Here is a 22,095-nt window from a genome sequence, read left to right on the forward strand (position 1 = left end):
TAGATAAAATATATATTAGATTTTAACTTAGATCTTTAGAAATACAAGTATGTATTTTATTTTGGTGTAGTTGTTAAGAAACGAAGAAGTATGATAAATCTTCATACATCACCATCATTACCATAACTACCTTTTACTGTCCACTGCTGAATATAGCTTTCCCCTTTGGAGAGTTTTAACTGTAGTTTCTTTTTTCTTCATATAACTCCTTCATAGGTGTGTATAAATAAAAAACAATTTTAGAAATTTTGTGTTTTTTTATTGAATAACTTTTATATTAATTATTTATTTAATTGTATCAATATCACATTATATTAGGCATGTATTCAAATAAAAAAGCTGGTAAACTTCTAAAAAAACAAACACTTGTGTCTATGCATTCCACTTTTATCTGGATATCGAATGCATAGCGATCATTTCAAACAAAAGATTAGTCATGTATTATCTTTTATATCGCTGAATGAACAGGAAATATGAAGCTTCGTTTGAATTTATTTGTTCATTGTAATCCCATTGTTAGTGGATACTGAGAAATAACAGTTACAAAAATGTATTGTACACGAAAATAAAAATTTTGGTATAACAATTTCATGAGACCAAATATTTCACAGATTTAATTTGGAAAGAACGCGTCAATATTTTTTTTTCTCACAACTGCCAACGTAGTTCTGCGTTCGAATAATCTGTGAATTTCTATTTTATTTACACTATTTTTTCTTAAGCTTTAGGTTTCTCCTCTTCTTTCTTCTCTTCTCCTTCCGGAGGAGGGGTGGGGAGCTCTGGGTACTCCAATTTCACTCCATCTTCGCAGGTGAAGATCGGACAGCATCCAGGGAATGGTGCGGTCTTGTTGGTCTTTTCTGTAAATGGAATTTTTTTTAAATGTCACATTTTTACCGTTCGAACTTTGTGTCTATTCTATAAAAAAGTTGTTATGATAAATTTAACTTTAGCTTTAAACACATAGATTCGCATTTTGTTCATCTATATTAATAAAGGACGATCTAATTATAACACAAGTAGCTTTGACCCGTGACTTCGTTCCGAGGTAAAATGTAGCCTATATCCTTCTCCATCCCGTGTAGTACGTACGAGTATATACCACATTTCATACTAGTTTGTTAAAGGAGTCCCCTATCAAATATAGTACACACGTTACGACATGTAACTAGTTTAGTACGGGCACACTCAGTTTTCACGAAGTACTCGCTTCGTTTTATCTATATCCCTTTGTTTCTGAACAATAGAATAGAAATCACGCAGTTACTGTGACGCCCATGAAACTTTCAATGTGTTGCCACTTTTGATGACTTTGACGTTTATGACTTTTAATGTTCCTTTAGATATTAGAACAACAAAATAGATTGTAAATATACTTAGAGGAAAGCATATTTTTTATGGGTGATAATGAAACGGTTAAGCCTATCTGCGCGATCGGTATAAGCTTAAGGTATACATTTTTCATTCAAATTCATACAGCTATTTAAACGTGATTGAGTAACAAACATACAAACATTTTTACAAACTTTCACTTTTGCAAAACTAATTGTATACCGCGGGTTCGTCCCCTTGAATCAGTTTATAAAGTATCGTAAATGCTATATGTCTTAACTAGGTTTTTATAACCTATTCGTGTACTGAATTTCATTCAAATCCATTCAATAAATTTTACGTGAAAGAGTAACAAATACATAAATCGTTGTTTCTACGTAGAAAAATAAGCAACTCTATTTCAACAGAACTTAATGGAAATGTAATAATTTTTTTATATTATTACAGAAATCTCTTAATGAAATTAGTAACAAATGGAAACGTTCAATCTATATAAATTATTTTTTTTTATTTACGCTACTTTTGGACAACGGCAGACTGTAAGACATTACAGTCGGTTCGATTCTTCATTTGTTTAAATTCCAAAATTCAAAGTTAAATTTGAAAAAAAACTAAGGGATGTACTATAATTGTACAAACCAGTGTCAAGCTTGCACTTGGGGTTGGCAAGCGGCAGTGGTCCGCAGTCTTCGACCAGCTCCAGAAGTCTTGGGGGCTGGTCTTCGCTGACTACACAGGTGCTCCTGCCACAGAAGGGCGCCAGGTCCCAGGTGTTGCCAGGCTCGACGGTCGCGCACCGGGTTGAGGCGAAGCACATGCCGGGGAAGTCTGCAATGAGAATATTATAATTATAATAAAATAAAATAAAATAAAATAAAATAATAAACATCTAAATATACAAAATCTTTTCAATCCTCATCTCAGCCATTATTTGTCTACTGCTAAATAGAATGCCATAAAGAATGGTCTTGAGCTATCTAGTGGGGGGTCGATTTACACTGCATTTGACCGTACAGGGTCGCCATTACAGTTTATGGATCTATTAAATACTAGCTGTTTGCAGCGACATACGTATAAACTATCCTATGTGTTAAATTAGGATTAAACACGGGTAGTTTCGTGTATCAAATTTTATTTAAATCTGTTCATTCATTTAAGCATGATTGAAAAACAAACATAAAATATCCAAATATCTTTACAGAATTTTACATTAATAAGGAGGATTTGGCCAGTAGTTGTCATGCCTGACAGACGGGTTGATAACCGCAGTAAACCTTTTGGTGATGTTTTAAGAAGGACACTGCTGCTCGTCTTTGGACTTTTTAGTTCTCTTAATAGCCTTTTATGGCACCCACAGGAAAAGAAAGGGTAGTTTATTTTATGCTGTGACCATACGACGACAGGTATATCAGGTTTAAATACAGGAATATTTTTAAAATGTCTTTCAACTGCCAGAAAACTTCAGTATTTTTGAATAATTTACTTAATGTCATGATTTAAAAAGTTTAATTACAATGCAAAGGAAATAAGTCTATACAGCTGTATTATTTTTTTTTTATTGCAAGGTTAACAATGCCGTAATATTTTAATTACTTTATTTAATTTAATTATAAGTAACGTTACAAAAACAATAGGCCTTCGCACTGTTTTTATAACATAAAACATTTTATTACGCAAATTATTTTGTAAAGTTTCTAATATTATAAATTGTTGCTCTAAAAATATGTTAAAATTTATTTTTCTTGAATCTAATTATATCTATTTTTGTTATAAACGCCACAGAATATATAAATACCTAGACATTACAACACCTATCAAACTCAAAGTGTATTTAAAATATATAAATACGAACAGAATTTACATATACTCTTAAATATTTATAATGCGCGTGATTCGAACTCGCAACCTAATATTTATGAATCTAAGCAACAAACAATAGCGAAAAATAGTCTCATTGAATTATCATATTAATATATATACAAAAGTATTATAAAAATGATCGTGTGGTCCCGGTATAGAATAGGCCACCCCTTTCTTTCCCGTTGGTGTCGTAAGAGGCGACTAAAGGAGGGCGAGAGATGGGTAGCAGCGTCCCTCTTAAAACATCTCTAAAGCTTAGGCTTTAGAGATGTTTTAAGAGGGACGCTGCTACTATAGTTAGTATAGTTTCCAACTCTACTGCCAAGCGTGGCAACTACTGGCAAAACCTCCTAAACGGGAGGTTTATGTTCAGCAGTGGACAGTTAAAGGCTGATATGATGACGATGATTATAAAGTAAATACTAAAGTAACAAAACTAATAGTTAAAATAGTTTTGTTAAAAGTTACAGAGGAATAACGCCTGAGTCCTCAGGAATGGCAACGCAAGGGGGGTGTCATGGGCGAAACAGTATACTCTCATGGGCGAAACAGTATACTCTGTTATGTCTGTTAGGTACTGCTCATGTCTATAGGCGACGGTTACCACTTTCCATCAGGTGAGCCGTCAGCTTGTTTGCCATTCTAAGTTGTATAAAAAAAGTTTTAATTTTTATAAATAAACGCATTGACTTTATTAATCATTAGCTCCTAATATAAAAAAAATACATAAACACTTTCCTGCTATAAAGGAGTGGCAGTTAAGTAATATTAGAAATTATCACATAGATGCACTTTCAAAAAAAAACAAACAATGAATAAATTACTGTTTGAAACGATAACAAATATTCGTTTTGAACTAACAGTTATCGACTTTCTAACAATTCTCTAACTCACCGGTAAAAGCGTGAACATTTATTTATTACAGTGTGCATTTATTCTAATTTTATATCGTTATTTTCAACTATAATAGATTCATAATTGTGGAACCAAATACGTGAACATAACTTTTTAAACACGTAATTTATATATATTTTTTATACAACTTAAAATGGCAAACAAGCTGACGGTCCACCTGATGGAAAGTGGTAACCGTTGCCTATAGACATGAGCAGTACCATGGACATAACAGAGTATACTGTTTCGCCCATCATACCCCCCTCCCATGCGTTGCCATTCCTGAGGACTCAGGTGTTATTCCTCTGTACCCAGTAAATTCACGCTATATTCCAACCTTCAAACCGAAACACAGCCGTGCAAACACAACTGCTTCACGGTTAAAACACGAATGGGACAGAGGTACCCAAGCAATCGACTCTTGTACAAAGTCTCCCTCTGGTAAATTAAATGCCTTCATCATATCAGTTAACCTTTAACTGTCCACTGCTGAACATAAGCTTCTTTGGGGATTTTACCAGTAGTTGCCATACTTGGCAGCGGATTGGCATCCGAAGATATCATTTAAGGATGTTTTGCTGCCCATCCCTCACCCTCCCTTAGTCGTCTCTTACGACACCCACGGGAAAGGTAGTGGCGGCCCATTCTATGCCGGGGCCCACGCGGTACATAATAAATATTAACTTTTTTTTTACAACACAGGGGGCAAACGAGCATGCGGCTCACCTGATGGTAAGTGACTACCGCCACCCATGGTCACCCACAACACCAACGGCATTGCAGGTGTGCTGCCGGCCTTTTAAAAAGGAATATGCTCTTTTCTTGAAGGTTATGTTGTCGTTGTCGTATATATATATATATATATATATATATATATATATATATATATATATATATATATATTACTTATATAAATACCACAAGGACTAACTCTAATATGTCTAACAGATCTATCTACTTTGAATAAGTAATTAAGTAATATTCCATAGAGAATGTCAAAATAAACGGCGGTTATGAATTCAAATTATGTTTTCATATTATTGAATCATAGTGCATTGCGTAATTTTTAGAATCTAACTTTTTTATTACTATATTTATCATTCATCATTAAAATATCCTTCTATTGAAATTTTATAGGATAAGCAAGCTGAAGTGGAAAGTTTATCAGAGGGAGACTTTGTACAAAAGTCGTTTGCTTGGGTGCCTCTGTCCCATTCGTATTTCAACCGTAAAGCAGTTGTGTTTGCATGGCTGTGTTTCGGTTTCAAGGGTGGGATATGGCGTGAATTTACAGGGTACAGAGGAATAACACCCGAGTGCTCAGGAATGACAACGCATGGGGAGTATCATGGGCGAAACAGTATACTCTGTTATGTCCATGGTACTGCTCATGTCTATAGGCGACGGTTACCACTTTCCATCAGGTGGGCCGTCAGCTTGTTTGCCATTCTAAGTTGTATAAAAAAAAGTGGCAATAGGCTAGTCTCATAGCTTGAAGAACCAACAACTGTCAGGGAATATATCTTCTTAAGTCCCCTCACTAGATGAAGTCACAAATGCATTCAGGAGTCAATGGATGCAGGTGGTTCAGGACCTTTCCTTGTGGCCTGCTGTCGACCGTCTACGAGGGAGGCTTATGTTCAGCAGTGACACAGACAATGGCTGATATAAATATAAAGATTTAAATTATCGTAAATAATCCTCAGTCGTTTTTTTATTTTATTTTTTGCATCCTCATCCTAAATCCAGGAGAAAGAGATAATTTACAAGACATAAAAATTACCGATTACATAATTATTATCATTATATTTCTACGATATTTTTTATTTTATTCTTTATTAGTTTATCTCTTGACTTCTTCCATATGGCCGATATAAAAAGTAGCCCACGTCCTTTTCCATCCCAATTAGTACATATATACTTAATTATTATATATATATATATATATATATATATATATATATATATATATATATATATATATATATATATATATATATATTATAGCCACTAAAATGCGAAGAAATAACAAATAAACACACTTTCACAATTATGATATTATTAAGAATAGTTCCTCATCAAGTGAGGAAGGACCAAATTTAAATGAAAAATGAAAAAAAAAAGTAGATTGAATATTGAATTAACAGTAAAACGTATGACGATGTGAACGTAACATTTCATTTGTAACCCACATTCAGAGCGTGACAAATTGCCCACTACCCGTGCTATTACGATTCCGTGCGTTGGATTGCTAATTTTGTTTACATTTCGGACCTTAATGTTGTTATATTAAATTTATTTATATATATAATTTATTATAATATAGAATTATCATTTACGAAACCGTATAAGAAATTAAACTTAGTCGTATGCATGAAATGTTAATTAAATTATTTAGTTCAATTGCACTCACACTTTACATAATCGGTGCTATATTACAAAACTGCATCCTTTGCCTCGAATAAGAAATAAAAAAGCGAGCTCCCTCATTGGCTCATTGCACAATGCATTACGAAATATGATCCGTCTTTAGCTGCATAGCTTAACACCAGTGCTATCAGTGCCCTACATGAGTCTAGAGAATTTCTGCGGCCCCTTATATTCATGTAATATTTACTAATATTATAAATGTGAAAGTAAGTTTATTTGTTACCTTATAGCGACTTAACAACTTAACCTATTAGTATACACTTTTTATCCCGGTCGGTAAACATATTCCGATCACGCGAACAAAATCGCGGGTAGAAGCATGTATTCGTATAAACAAGCGTGTCTTCAAAAAGAAGGAATGAATCAATTTGACCGTATTATTTTTTTGTTTGTATGCTACGCAATACCTTCGCCGTTTTTGCACTGATTTCGATGATTCTTTTGTCCTAATTGACATACTTTTTTGTTAGTGTCATATTAACATTATGACGATAAAAGTCTGTATTTTTTTCATACAATAGCATTTTAAATGATGTTTTTTATTATGAACTTTGATTTCGCAACTTTATCTACGTGAATTGCCATTAAATAGTATACTATGAATTAATCCCAGATATGGTCTAATTTCGTATACCAAAAACATTCAAAGCCGTCTATCCATTTAAACATGATTGAGTAAAATACCTAAATAAGTCTACAAACTTTCACAGTAAATAATATTATAATAAAATTAATTAGAGAGAGAGAGATAAGAGAGAAAGAAAATACATATCCTATATTTTGCATGTGAAAATAATATTTATATAAAAACTTCCTTCGAAAAATAAATAATATTAAAAACAGATTAATTTAGTTCTTATCACTTTCCATCGGGTAGGTTACCATTCTATTCGGAAGCAGTGGCGGATTTACACATTTGCCGCCAGTAGGCTATTGAAATTTTACCGCAACTACCAACCTCAACACTTCAAATCACAATCATATTTATTAAAAAATTTGGCAAAAGAAATATTTTTTTTATACCACTTAGAATGGCAAACAAGCTGACGGTCCACCTGATGGAAAATGGTAACCGTCGCCTATAGACATGAGCAGTACCATGGACATAACAGAGTATACTGTTTCACCCATGATACCCCCCATGCGTTGCCATTCCTGAGGACTTAGGTGTTATTCCTCGGTAACCAGTAAATTCACGCCATATCCCACCCTTCAAACCGAAACACAGCCATGCAAACAGCTGCTTCACGGTTGAAACACGAATGGGATAGAGGTACCCAAGCAATCGACTTTTGTACAAAGTCTCCCTCTGGAACTAGTAACTTTATAATTATAAAAAAATGCCCCCAATTTACTGCCTCTAAAATCTACCACCATAGCATCAAACCTACTCAGCCTGCTGATAAATCCACCAATGCCTATAAATCCCAAAAAAAAGGTATTTTAAAAGTTAATCCGTTGCTCTCTACAGACAGACGGACGGCGTAGTCTTCGTTTTTCTATATTGTCTGTGAATGTCATTGACTCGGGTCGCATAACACTAGCGGACCGCAGTTTGTAATCGAACCAGACGGTGCTGTATCTACTTTCACTTGATTTTAAAGTCTAAACCGCCTTCCGCATGCAATCAAGTCACGATATGGTTTTTTGCCTTATGAACTTCTATCATTGTTCCATTGCAGACGTGACAGTTGTTATATAAAATGTTGGCAGCAAAATAAATTAATTCTCCAAGAAGTAATAATGACAAATGTTATATAAAAAAAATCTGCATCTTCATTTCATTCTACGTTGAATGAAATATGCATTTAACATAGTTTTCGTATAAGAACGACTTATCAATCGACTTCAAACAGGAGGTGCTCAATTTTGTTATATTTTGATTTTATGTTTGTCATCTCACAACTCCGTCAGTTGTAAACCGATTTGGAAAATTTTTTATATATATAGAAAGGATTTTCCAAGTTTTCCAAAGATTTCTATAACTCACAGATTGGTCTCGTAGAAATTTTATCTAAGTCGTTTTAGTAAAATAACTGGTTTTGCCACAATTGAAGTCGGTTTTTTTTTTGTGGGAAACAATCTTAATTATTATGTACAAGTTTTAACCCGCGACTTCTACCGTGTGATCGAGATATATTTATTGACCAGATTAAAATGTCACCTATTATACCCTTCTTCATCTCCTATAGTACGTAAACGTATATACCAAATTTCAGAACCATTAAAGCTAAGCTGACTAAGCAGTAACAAACAAACTAATTTACAGAGCACAGAGCAATAACATCTCAGTCCTCAGGAATGACAACGCATGGGAGGTATCATGAGCGGAATAGTATACTATGTTATATTCATGGTACTGCTCATGTCTATAGGCGACGGTTACCACTTCCCATCAGGTGGGCCGTCAGCTTGTTTGCTATTATAAGTTGCATAAAAAAAAAAATAAAAAAAACTTATTTTCATATTTATAAAATTACTAAAGATATGTGTCTATCTAACAATGGATTCCCAGTTTTACACATATCTAGACTTGTGAAATAAAAATAAATCCTGTATTTCGCTCCTTTCCAGTCAACCTCGTCACAAGCAAAAGAAGTCTTTATTCACTTTAATAAAAAAAAAGTTTGATAATAAATAATAATAAATAATTTTACTTTAGGAATGATTTAAAATTCTGACCTAAAGAACAAATAACTACTTTCCTGACAAACAACACGGGAGTAAATTTAAACAAAAAGACTTAACGAAATTGGTTTTTAATTTACTATGATATAACGTAAAATATGCTCAAAAATGTACAAAATTATTAAGAACATTTTACCTTTTAATCGAAAATTATATTCATGGTTAACATTTACATTCATAATTCATTTTTTATACATTTTTATTTCAACCGTTAACTGTCCATTGCTAAACATTAGGCTTCTCCATAATGAGGAGTTTTGCCAGTAGTTGCCACGCTTGGCAGGCGGGTTGGCAACCACAGTTAGGCTTTTACATATGTTTTAAGAGGGACGCTACTGCCTATCCCTCGCTCACTCTTAGTCGCCTCTTACGACACCCACGGGAAAGAAAGGGGTAGCCCATTCTATGCCGGGACCTACACGGTGACTACATAATTCATGCAGACAATATATTTTATGTTTATAATCGAACGTTGCATAACTGTATGTCATACGCATAATTATGACTGCCTATTACTAAATATTCAATGAGTTATGAAAACTTAGTATTCACTTTCTATTAATGAAGCATGAAATGCGAACCAGTTTATCGTCTTACACTACGCTTCCTTATTAGTTGTTGTCATGTTTGGTAACTACAAAATATATTCATCATATCTGTCATTCACTATCCATTGCTAAATATAAGCTTCCCTGGGGGAAAAGGGGTTGTTAGCAATGGAGTTTGACAGCCCCATTGCAAGCAATATGCCCTATTAGGTCCACCTCCACGTGGTTCCCTCTGGAAACCATCGTGAACAATTCTTGTTGAATTCGTCACGATGGGCTAACTGACCTGCTTCATCCTCACCTATCATCCTTCACTGGTGCCCCGACAGTGTATACCGATAGCGCGGGTGAGATTACCATTCCATTATCACCCATTAAAAAAAAGCTTCCCGCATAAAGGAGTGTTTATAATGGCTGGAAATATTTTAATACGTAAATTTTTGACATAATTTTAAAATGACTGTTCGATATTATTTTTTGTCTTGTCCCCTATTGTTCTAATAAAAATACACAATTCTCTCTGAATATTTTTTTGCTTTCTAATAATCAATCACTTTATATATTCGACGATTTACAACAAGGAGATTTATACCAGTCGGTGCCACGCTTGGCAGGCAGGTTAATAATCGCAATAAGCCTTTAGTAAAGATTTTAACAATATCTAAATCTATTCAGACGTTTAGAAGTTATTATGGAATAAATAAACCCTAATGTCTTAACAACTACAACCTAATTCAGTAGAAATTTATTTGACATAGCAAAAGGTTATAGGCAAATTTTTGTCCCACCCAATTAATCAATACATCTGATTATGCGAACGAAGTCGCGGTCTAAGCTAGTAGTACTTCTAATTAGTACAGAACATATCTATTCTAACAACAAATAGATCATTATATTTTAATGTAATAAACCACTGGTTTAACTTACGTGTGATTACATCGAAAAATCACAACTAGTTTCAGAATCAATTCGTGATCCTTAGTCGCAATAGTTAATTAAATTAACAATAAAACAAATCATTATAATTTATTTGAAAAGTTCATTATTTATTTCTTAAGGCTTCGACAGCCGTATCTTAAAATGTCGTATTAGCATATGCAGATAAAAATAAAGTGTGACTCACAGTTGCACAGAGAACAAATGGTATTTATTTCTGGTTTCTCGTTACTAGATGCATAAGTGAGTGTGTTGACAGTTAATATTATTATAGAACAAAATTGAAAAAATAAATTAATAACAAGGTCAGTAAAAATCTAACCTACAAACTGTATCTTGTACTCATAGATTAAGCATAGTACTATTGTCCCTCTGCTCTCAGAACACTTTAGGTCTCATCACACGATTATCTCTGTCTCTTTTCTAGCCAAAGCCTTATTAAATAAAAAAAAATCTCTGCCTGTTTCAATTGTTTTTTTTTTTTATTATTTGTAACTTTTTAGCTTGATATCTTTCTAGTAGAAGTCTTAATAAAGTATAAATAAGAAATATTTCCGCCTGCCCTGCAACGTACTTGGCGCGAAGATACATAATATAAAAAATAGATATGCAGAACCCTATAAACATTTGACAACGCAAAATCACCAACTACACAATCTAATATTTTATTAGTCTAGTTTTTATAGAGCTTTTTTTATTTAGTTTCATGACCCCAAGGATGAGGACAGAATATAAATAGGTAATTATAATATGCCTGGCTTTATGAAAAATGTGACGCCCTTTTAATACAATAAATACAAAAGATTGTAACGATAGATGGATGTCTGTTACTCTTTTACACAAAAACTACTGAATGGATTTAAATGAAATTTGATACATGGATAGTTTTTATCCTAAATAACACATATTATATGTATATTATGCACAGAATATTTTACATACTAATTCACGCAAGTAAAGTCACAAAACACAGCTTCATAATTCATAAAGTCGTATTTTTTCATTAGTAATTACCTAGATGTATCTATATATTTTAATATAAAGTAGTGTTTCCAAAAAAATTGCGTAAATCTTTTTCCAGTGGGTATGTATTTTTTTATGTAACCGAATGTTACATTTTTAAAAATATATTCTTAAATAATAAATCTAATATTATTATTATTATCTAATAACTTGATTTTAAAAATAAAACAGCATTCTTTTTTTGTGATTCTACTACGGAAAAATATAACATATATTCTAGTTTTTTTTCTAAAACCATGCCGGCCGTTACTTAATTAGTGTAACGACGTCCATATTTGAAATTCAAATAGCCTATCGTGACATCTTTTTCTTAGTTGTCAAACACTTTCGATTTTAGCCACGTGCGTGTTCTAGAACAATCCAAGGCCAGTTCAGAAACACTATCCGTTCACTTTGTCATTTTATATTGGGTGTATAATGACTCAGTTTTTGAACGTAACTCCAAGGAACCTTTTACAACAGTAAGGTCAACAGGAAACTGTTTTTATAAAATCCAGATCACAACAGTTTCGAGATGTATATAATAAAAGTTGGCGTGTGTAACACTGATGGAACTGAATGTATTTTTTTTTAATACGTGGAATGCTACACAAGGTAACGACCCACCTGATGATAAGTGGCAATCGGTCCTGTTCATGACTATAGGCTATAGTCATGAATCGTGGAAGACCGTGGAAATTACAAAATACACCTTTAAAATTAAACACAACAATGCATATACAACTATTTCACAATTAACTTTTAGTACTATTGAATTTATCTAATTCTTCTAGTATTTGATTCAAAACGTAGGAAGAGGGTGGGTTTTTTTTATATATTCACCGCATTTTCCAAAAATTAAAAAAAAAACAATTCATCTTACAGCTATTTACTTTCAATTATATTTGATGATGTATCATCCACATACAACTGATATTAGTCTCGACAGTTTATTGAGAAATAAGGCAGAAAACTACTAATTAAAATGTCTTTAAAATACTTTTAAAATATCCATGCTTCATATTGAAACAAAAAATATAAACTCAAAATTGATTCAACTTTTGATTATTGCATAATAAAAAAGAAGATTTCAGTGTGCACAAATATAACTGGCGAAATGGCCATGGCCCGGGGTATTAAAAAGTTTAAGGCAAAAGTATCCTGTGTGTCGAAACTGGTTTTGTCGAAACCGACGGACTAAAGACTGTCTGATGGCAGCCAGTTATGATAATAAAAAATAACATATCGTGTTGTTATGTTCGAAATTATTTATCTGTATTAATAATACTAACACTTAAATATTCTATTTAGAATCTAAATCTAGAATATTGTTCATCTGATTAATATTTAAGTCATTTATTTGTTTGTGAAGAAACTAGTAAATTATGTCACCGTATATTATATAGTGGGATTCATATCTATTATAAATATATTTAAAATTCATATATATTAGTAAAAGTCATATATTTATTTTAGTCAACTTTAAAAAGTACACAAGTCAATGAAAGTACAATCCATTGTATTTATATGTATTTACAAAAATACACAATATTTTTGTCCATTGTATTTTTGAAAATACACAAAATATTGTATTTTTGTAAATACACAAAAATACAGTGGATACTTTTATTTAAATCTTCATAAAAATACTCGTAGAATACTGTTTGCTCTATGCTTCATAACACGATTGTTTATTAAACTTGGATATAATTTAGTGGTTACTTCACGTACAGCACCACTAAAGGGGTTCGATTTTTGCCTCCAATGCCTTTTTATCGTTTTTGACGAAATTTAAAAAATAACCTATATTTGAAAAAGGAATTGCAAACTATAAAGTTTTATACATAGAAATAAATATATATATATCCAAGTATCTAACAAATATATACAGGAATGGGTAGCTGTAAGTATATAAGTAGTGTACATTTATTTTATTTAAAATTGTAATAAATTATAGTAGATACCATTAATATTAGTGTACACTTAAAATATAATTAAGAACGCATTCGCGTAATATTTGCGAGGAAATGGACTTAACCTTGGAAACTTGATATTACAAGAAGTAAATGGCATAAATAATTCCTCATTCCATTATCATTATTATAATATATATTTAAAATATTTTAAAAATAGAATTACTGATTGATATATCGGTACTGAAAAAACAAAATCCAGAAACATTAAATTTTATAAAAGGGATGTAAATGAATGATAAGCTTATAAGATTTAAGTAAAAAATATAGAAACCATAAAAATTAAGCAGTGAACAGTAGTATAAGTTCCGTAAGAAAACTATGAAAATAGTAAGACAATATAAAAAAAAGTTATGGATTTAAAAAAAGAATGAAATTTAAATTTACAAACAATAAACGTCCACATTGTGAACAAAACTGAAGGAAGTTTCTGATCACCTGTAAGATGAGGATTTATTTTGAAAAAAAAATACTGAAAAGAAGGAGATATTGTACAATAGGCATCACAGTTCATTCTGTCATGTTAATAATGCTTTACATCAATACACTTATCACTTTACATCAAGCTGGCCATCAGCGTATTTGCCATTCCAAGTTTTTTCTTTCATAACAGAAAACTTCATTGTATGTTCCATTCTATCCTATCCTAACTACATAACATATCCTAACTAATTAATATTAACATATTTTAATTTTTATGTTCTTTTTTTTTGTTTGTTTTGATTATTATATTTTTATATGTTATCCCAGCACATTGTAATACAATTGTACCTCTATGGGTTAAGTACCGGAATAATAAAGAATATTATTATTATTAATAATTATTTTTTTAAATTATACAAATAAAATTACCAGAATATTGTTATATACATTTACGACTCATAACTAATTATGTTATTTATTAAGTAATTAATTAAACTTGTTAGATTAATTTACGACACATAAAAATATATAATTACGAATGTTTCAACATAAAATTACAAAATATACGGAAACAAAAACGAAACGCATTCGGATACGATAAATTTGAAAACCGAACATATTAGTAACGATGCCACCGTATCCAAATCGACGTTTTCTATTGCGAATCAACTGTTGCAGTGTACCTAATGAGCAGAGTGCCGCGTTTGCAACATTTCCGTACAGTTTCAACACTGTCCTATTATTCGCGTAATACGTACCTACGCCCCAGTGGATATATCCGAACACACCCTATTTGAAACTAGAATTCAGCTTTTATAGACATAGATAACTAAGTGGCACTCTACCGCCAATTCCTTGTTGCAAAACAATTTTCGCTCCAAGTAGGTATGTAATCGAAATTCTAGACTACGTAACTCTTGAAATGGGTGAAGATGCTTATGATGTTCAAATATTTAGAGCTACTCTATAGATTGCAAAAATCAGGTCAAAAAATCTATTAAATTCTTGCAAACATCAAAAGTTTGTGCATTAAATCTCCAATTTTTTTGTGTTAATAAACCCCAGTAATAATTAAATTAAATTAAGAGAACAGTTTATTTGTAACCTATCTTATTAGGTTGAAATTTACTTAAAAAGTCTATATAAATCAGTAAAAATCAAAGTATGACTATTTTTACTTATTAAGTTGAAATATATTTAAAAATATGTATATAAATCTGTAAGAATCAAATTATATCTACTTTGACAATTTGTGTACACTAATACTATAGTACCTACACACTACACTACTCCCCATCTACGGTTGCCGTCCTAAGCATTTTTTTTATTTGTTTTTACGATTTTTTTAAAAGCATAGTAGAAGGAAAAATCGAGGGCAAAAAAGGAAGAGGAAGACCGAGGAATAACTACATGGGACAGATAAAAGAAACACTTGGTGTCATGTCGTATAGAGAGATCAAGGATATGGCTTGGGATAGAGCTGGCTGGAAGAAGATGTATAAATTAGTTGCACCGACAAGAGGAATCTCTTAAATTAAGACATATATACGAGTATAGTGCCTATAATGTAATGCCATTTTAGAAGTCGTCCAAAAAAGAGCTTAGCCTTACATGTTAGTATTAAAAACTACAAGGGCACAAGCTAATTAAACATTTTGTTTGGTTTCGTCACGGTAGCTAAGCGTGTTCGTCCAACTATTGCGTTTAGTTTTTATTAAACAGTGTTAAAAAATATTATAAAAAATGAGATAAAAAATAATCACAATATACATATTATGTCTATTTATTACTTATTTGTTGACAATAAAAAATATCGCTCATATTTTCTTTATGTATATCTACAGGCAAAGGAACAGTTAATGTCCAATATAAGATTCGAACAAAAACCTATCGATGTATCGAAACAAAAAAATGATTGGCATCTTATAATGGCAGACCCGTTATTACTGTGCATTATACTAAATTAAAATTATTACTAAACTAACTATTAAATTAGGGTTCGATTATTAGTTTAGCAAAAAATCTGTTGTCTGTCTTTAAAGAAATTCATTCGAAAAAACCCGACTATCAAAATTACATACAGGGTTGCCAGCCTATAATTGAAAATTTTAACTCATTTGTTTTATTAAGCAATAAAAATACTAGATGAACACACCATTTATTATTCCCTTATTAGTGTCACTTTATAAAAGAAAAAAATTTTTGGGCAAAATTTTATTTATATAATAATTTCAAATATCCACTGATCATTTATTCATTTAATAGCTGTGCATTTATATTAACAAATGATTTGCAATTAATAATATTGTTACTTACGTTAAAAGTTTTATATTCTAAAGTGGCAACCCTAAATATTCTATTATAACATAGAGAGATTATTGGACCATGAATCTGTCAATGACACCACGAATCATGTTTATAGTTAAACCACAGCCGTATTTATGTAGTAATGTATAATGAGACCTATTTGTTTAAATAATAGCATTAACTAAATGTTATGTCAATCTATCTAGGTGATCTCAGGTAAAACGCTCTAAAGGTTTACATAGGGTTGTCACATTCTCGTTATTGTCTTACCCACGTAAATGTTTTAATCCAAAATTATAAAAAAAAATTACCAACTCAATTGCAAAATTGATTTTATTAACGATTTTTACCACCAAGAAAAAAAGAAGTCTATACAGTAAGCAAAACCTCCTTTTTTCTATCTGTACGAGACTTTTAACTTGAATGTCATGCATAAAAATTAAATTTAGATATTTTATTAAAATATATTCTCGTAAAAAACAAAAAAAAAAATACAAAAATAACTCCGTTATAAATATCGTGAACAAGAATGGGTTAATCTAATAAAGAATATGATGAACTCATTTTCTTTAGGAACTTTTGTACTGTAAACTTAGGAATCCCATTGCTTCAAATACAATACTTAACTACCAATAAATACCTCAGGAAACCAAGTAGAAAGATCATCAAAAACAATAACTTGATGATTGACACTCAATGTGATTTCATAAATTGAAAATACAAGATACTCTGAACTGTGTAACATTTAACAAACTAATATTAAATTACTCTAATTTAATTCAACTGACTGAACAGAAGAATATTTCGGCGAAACTTTTCAATAAGGTCACTGTAGGAGCGCGAAAGTGCAACAACAATCGGACCAACCCGTGAAAGTGGCTGAATACGTGAGAGCTTTCGTGTTTCTCGCTTGTTTATTTCTATGAAATTATTGCACGCCATTTTAGAACATTCGTGAATTGCATTTTGTCTGTACAAACTTCTCCTACGCTTGGGACGCCGATAAAATCAAATAAGAGTGAAATTTCATTTAAAATTTTTAATATAGCATCACTAACTGTAAGTATAGATTTATAATTTTATAATAGTTGTGTTATATTTCCAAAAGTTTAGTTAAGATTAAAAAATAATTGTGATTTACATACTAAACTCTATTTTGAAAATGAAATAGGATAACCCCATGCCGTGTAGTGTGGTCCCGGCATGGAATGGGCCACCACTTCCTTTCTAGTAGATGTGGTAAGAGACATAAGGAAACTTATGGCTCTTACCACATCTACTGGAAAGGATAAGGGAACTTCATTATCAAGGGCTGGCCAACAGCGTCCCTCTTATAACATTACCAAATGTCTAACTGCGTTTGCCAACTCGCCTTACCCCCTTATGGGAGAAGGCCATAATCAGCAGTGAACAGTTAACGACTCATATGATGAAAACAGTAATTGTTGACTTTAATCGTGACCTAAATGCTAATATTTATAATATATGAATTAATTATTAATTCTGAGATATGTCATTACATAAAACTTGAATGAAAATAATTGAATGAAATAGTAAATCCCTATTGCATGTAAGCCATAAGTCTGTTTTATTACTTACAGAAATTCATAAACTTTTTTCAAAATATAATTTAATCGATTTTAATATCTAATTCATTAATTAAAATTAATACCTAAAAGTACATGAATGGACTGTTTGAACGATGATATGGCCAGAATGGGTGTGAATGCAGAAGTGACTGCGAATAAAGAAGAATAGAAGGGAAAAACATATTACGACAACCCCAAATAAAAGTTGGAACAAGGGTAGAAAGATAATAAGCTAATATTAAAATTAAATTAGATTTTGACACATTTTTACATAAATCACACATGACTTGCAAATAATTAATCAGATTGTCATAAATATTATATATCTAAATAATCAGACTGACGTCAATTTATTTTTATATGATAAATATATAAAAATGATATTTTAAATTGTTGTTCATTTATTTAATGTAAATAGAAATTATTGCAAGACAAATCAATTAATTTAAAAAAAGTGCAATTATATGTAAAATAATTAAATATAATCTAACGCAACACACCAGGAGTCTATCAAGCGCCGTAAATATTCATCCCTTGGAAATGGATATACCATATATTTGCGGCGTTTGGAGTTGAAACTCTGGGTCCGTGGGGCCCCCAGGCCATCTTTTCAAAGACATTTCACGCCGGCTGGTGGAAACCTCTGGTGACCAGAAGGCTGGCCTATACTTTGGTCAACGCATTTCCATTGCTATTCAGCGTGGAAATGCAGCAAGTATCCTAGGCACCCTACTAGCTGGCAGTGATCTCAAGGAATTTTTTTATCTTTAAATATATATATATATATATATATATATATATATATATATATTTAATTACTTATCTCTAAGTATATATCTAGATTAACTATCTCTTCTATTTAGGCATATATCTAACTTGTAAATTGACATTAATGCATGTATGTTAGCTATCTATCAATATAATTTAGCTACACCCAAACAGGGTTCGTGTAGTTACTCTTCATAAGAATATTGTAACAACTCTATATTATGTACATGAATGCATAATAATAATAATACAATAAATAATATATATAGAGCTGTTTGAACTTCACAAATATAATCTAACCCACGCTTTGAAATAAAGTACAACCTACTTGCAAAATAATCATGTAGCAATATACCTAGACTAAAGATCAATCCAGTTACAACCGGTTTTATTAACGCTCTAATCTAGATCTCAATTTAATATTATTGTGATTTAGCCATTAGCCTTAAGCTCAATCTGTCTCGAGTCAATTTATTGTTAATGTCAAGTTAGATATTGATATATATCTATATGTGTTTATATAAAATAGGAACGCAATATTACTTAGTTAAGAAGAATTAAAATGTCTGTAAAGTCTGATTGCGGTTACTAATCCGCTTGCCGAGCATGGCAACTACTGGCAAAACCCCCCCAAGGGGAAAGCTTATGTTCAGCAGTGGACGGTTAAGGGCTGATATGAAGTCTTGAATACACGTCTTTTAATTAAATTTCAATTATTTAATTCTCTCGCGATATAATGTATTCATATAAAAATAAATTTGAAACTTATCTATAATTTCTTTCTTTCTTTTTTTCTTATAATAACTTCTGTTTAATAATTGAATAATCAAATACCAATAAGAAAATATAGGCCATGTGGTCCCGGAATAGAATGAGCCACCGTGGTGGATGTCGTAAGAGGCGACTAAGAGAACTTATTGATCGAGGGATGGGCAGCAGCGTCCCTCTTAAAACATCAACAAAAGCTAAGAGCGGTTGCCAATCCGCCTGCCAAACGGGGCAACTACTGGCAAAACTCCCCTTATGGCGAAGGACTATGTACTGCAGCGGATAGGTAATGACTAACACAATAATAATATAATAAAAAAATATAGGGGAACTGAGAATCCCATTGCTAGCAATATACCCAACCAGGTCGACCTCCTCGTGGTTCTCCCTGGAAACTATAATGGTTAATTCCATTTCTATCCCATAAAAATACCTCAAGATCAGTTTGCTTATAAGGAAATTGGGCTAATTTAAAAAAGGTAAAATAGTTCAGTTCAGGTATGATCCTTGTTTTATAAAGTCACCATTATTTACTTAATAATTTTTTAATGGCTGATAATGAAATGGTAATCCTGCCTGCATTATCGGTATACACTGGGCATCTGTGAGAAGTGATAGGTGAAGAAGAAACAGGCCTATAGTGACGAGTCCATAAAAAAATAAACAAGATGGTTTCCAGAGGAAACAACATGGAGGCACAGGGGGAAAGGGATTGTTAGTAATGGAGACTGAGAATCCCATTGCTAGCAATATACCCAACCAGGTCGACCTCCTCGCGGTTCTCCCTGGAAACTATAATGGTTAATTCCTGATGAATTCATCATAATGGGCTAACTGGCCTGTTTTCATTCTCATCTATCACCCTTCACTGGTGCTCCGCCAGCGTATCCCGTTAGCGCAGGCCATAACATTTTCACCCATCAAAAAAAAAAACAAGAAAATATATGCCTAAACCTTAGAAACATATAAGTACTACCTAATTTGTCATAAACACTAAAAAATACATTAATTAGTTAGATATGAGTATATTAAATTATAATTAGTAGATATTTATTAAGGAAGTTGGTACATTTTTTAATGAAAAAAAAAATCATAATTATTTCAATATACAAAATATACTTTAATTACGGAACTCTATCATTAACAATGTTGTTTAATTATCAAGGGTGTATTAATTATAATTGTTTTCAAAGCTAATGAATAACTATGTTGATGAAATAACTTGAATTGTATTACGAAATGAAGACTAATGAATTTTAGAGGGTGCATAAAAATTTTGTACTACCTTTTCAAGTAATAGGTTACACTCATAAAATGTGTATGTTAAAAACAATATATTGAATTCGTCTCTGTTCAATAATAATTTGTTACTTTAAATGTCTAAAAAAATATCTTTAATCAATTACTTTTAATTAATAAATTACTTTAATCTAATCTAATATAAAAAGTAATTAATTAATAATAATGGCATTAAAATGCATAAAATATTCACAAAGAAATTCAATGTAGGGTAATTTTTATAATAATTTTCAGCTGGGTCGTTAACACCAAATCCTATGACTTAAAATGTTTTAATTTATTTTGGTATAACATTTATCTTTTAATTTTAAAATAAATTTCAGATACACATTTGAATCGTGGTTGTGTGGGTATATGACCATTGTCAATAGCATAAAAAAAAACTATTTAAAATGGAAATATTATTATGCAAATATAGGAACTATTATAAATTTCGGGATATTTATTAAAAGAAATTATATTAAAAAACACTGCCCCTTTCGGACATTTCTCCATTACTCTCCCTTTCTCTCTCTTCTTTTCACACAAAACACTGACCTCTCAGAATATCAGCAGGAATAAGCCGTCTGAAAGTTTTTGGCCTTTCCTCTTCCTTAGCTTCTTCGGCGGCCAGCGCCAGAGCAAAAACGGCGAATACAACCAGGTATTTCATCTTAACCAACACCTTACGAGTGCGGAGTATAAAAAAAATAAATTCCCGCTTTTTTTTCTGTTGGCAGCACCGTCCGCGCGACACAACTGAGTTCGCAAAGCGATTCCCGCGCAGTTTTATTGCTGACCAATGGCGGGGAGTGAGCGGTAAGATGGCGTATCGATGTATCATTTTATAATGCACTGATGTCTCAGGGTTGGCTTTGTTGCGAAATTATGGTCTTTTTACTTCTTTTTTTTTTGTTGTGCCTAATTTGAGTGGTTGATTTTGGATAATGTTACTGACGTGGAGGCAAACATAGGCAAACACAAATTTTCATAATTACTAATGTGTAAATCTACCTCATATTACAAAAAAAAATTGTGAACAAGGTATATTTTTTATTTTCATAACCTTCGAATACTGTCAGTTTGATCTACTTACCTGCTAAGAATCCATTAAATCGCTAGAGAACCCTATTGGCGTGGATATTAGTATAGAGTTATATTATCTGTGTCATAGACTACAAATGGACGTAATAGTCACAAAAAAGACGATAAAAGTTTTTGACACATGTCTGTGGTTTTTGACAGTATGGCCGCTTTATTTGTTCTATAGTGCAATATATCATGATTTAGTGTTCCACA

General features: G+C 31.7%; 1 protein-coding gene across 1 annotated transcript; it reads right to left on the minus strand.

Annotated features, from left to right (window-relative positions):
• Positions 1-237: 237 nt before the first annotated feature.
• Positions 238-21,579, minus strand: LOC113522301 (uncharacterized). The gene is made up of 3 exons (XM_031908223.2): positions 21,355-21,579; positions 1,972-2,160; positions 238-860 (listed from the first exon to the last, which is right to left on the minus strand). The coding sequence occupies exons 1-3, from the start codon at positions 21,467-21,469 to the stop codon at positions 718-720; spliced, it is 447 nt and encodes a 148-aa protein (XP_031764083.1). The 5' UTR covers positions 21,470-21,579; the 3' UTR covers positions 238-717.
• Positions 21,580-22,095: the final 516 nt, after the last annotated feature.

This window comes from Galleria mellonella, unplaced genomic scaffold (genome assembly GCF_026898425.1).
Source record: "Galleria mellonella isolate WM207_F2 unplaced genomic scaffold, CSIRO_AGI_GalMel_v1 utg172, whole genome shotgun sequence".
Taxonomy (NCBI): domain Eukaryota; kingdom Metazoa; phylum Arthropoda; class Insecta; order Lepidoptera; family Pyralidae; genus Galleria; species Galleria mellonella.

Bases quoted from the DNA above. Each gene is read 5' to 3' on its own strand.
- LOC113522301 (XM_031908223.2), bottom strand. From the start codon at position 21,469: ATGAAATACCTGGTTGTATTCGCCGTTTTTGCTCTGGCGCTGGCCGCC. The intron at 2,161-21,354 runs GTCAGTGTTTTG...TTCTCATTGCAG, and splicing joins TCCTGCTGATATTCTGAGAG to ACTTCCCCGGCATGTGCTTC. The intron at 861-1,971 runs GTTTGTACAATT...TTCCATTTACAG, and splicing joins CAAGTGCAAGCTTGACACTG to AAAAGACCAACAAGACCGCA.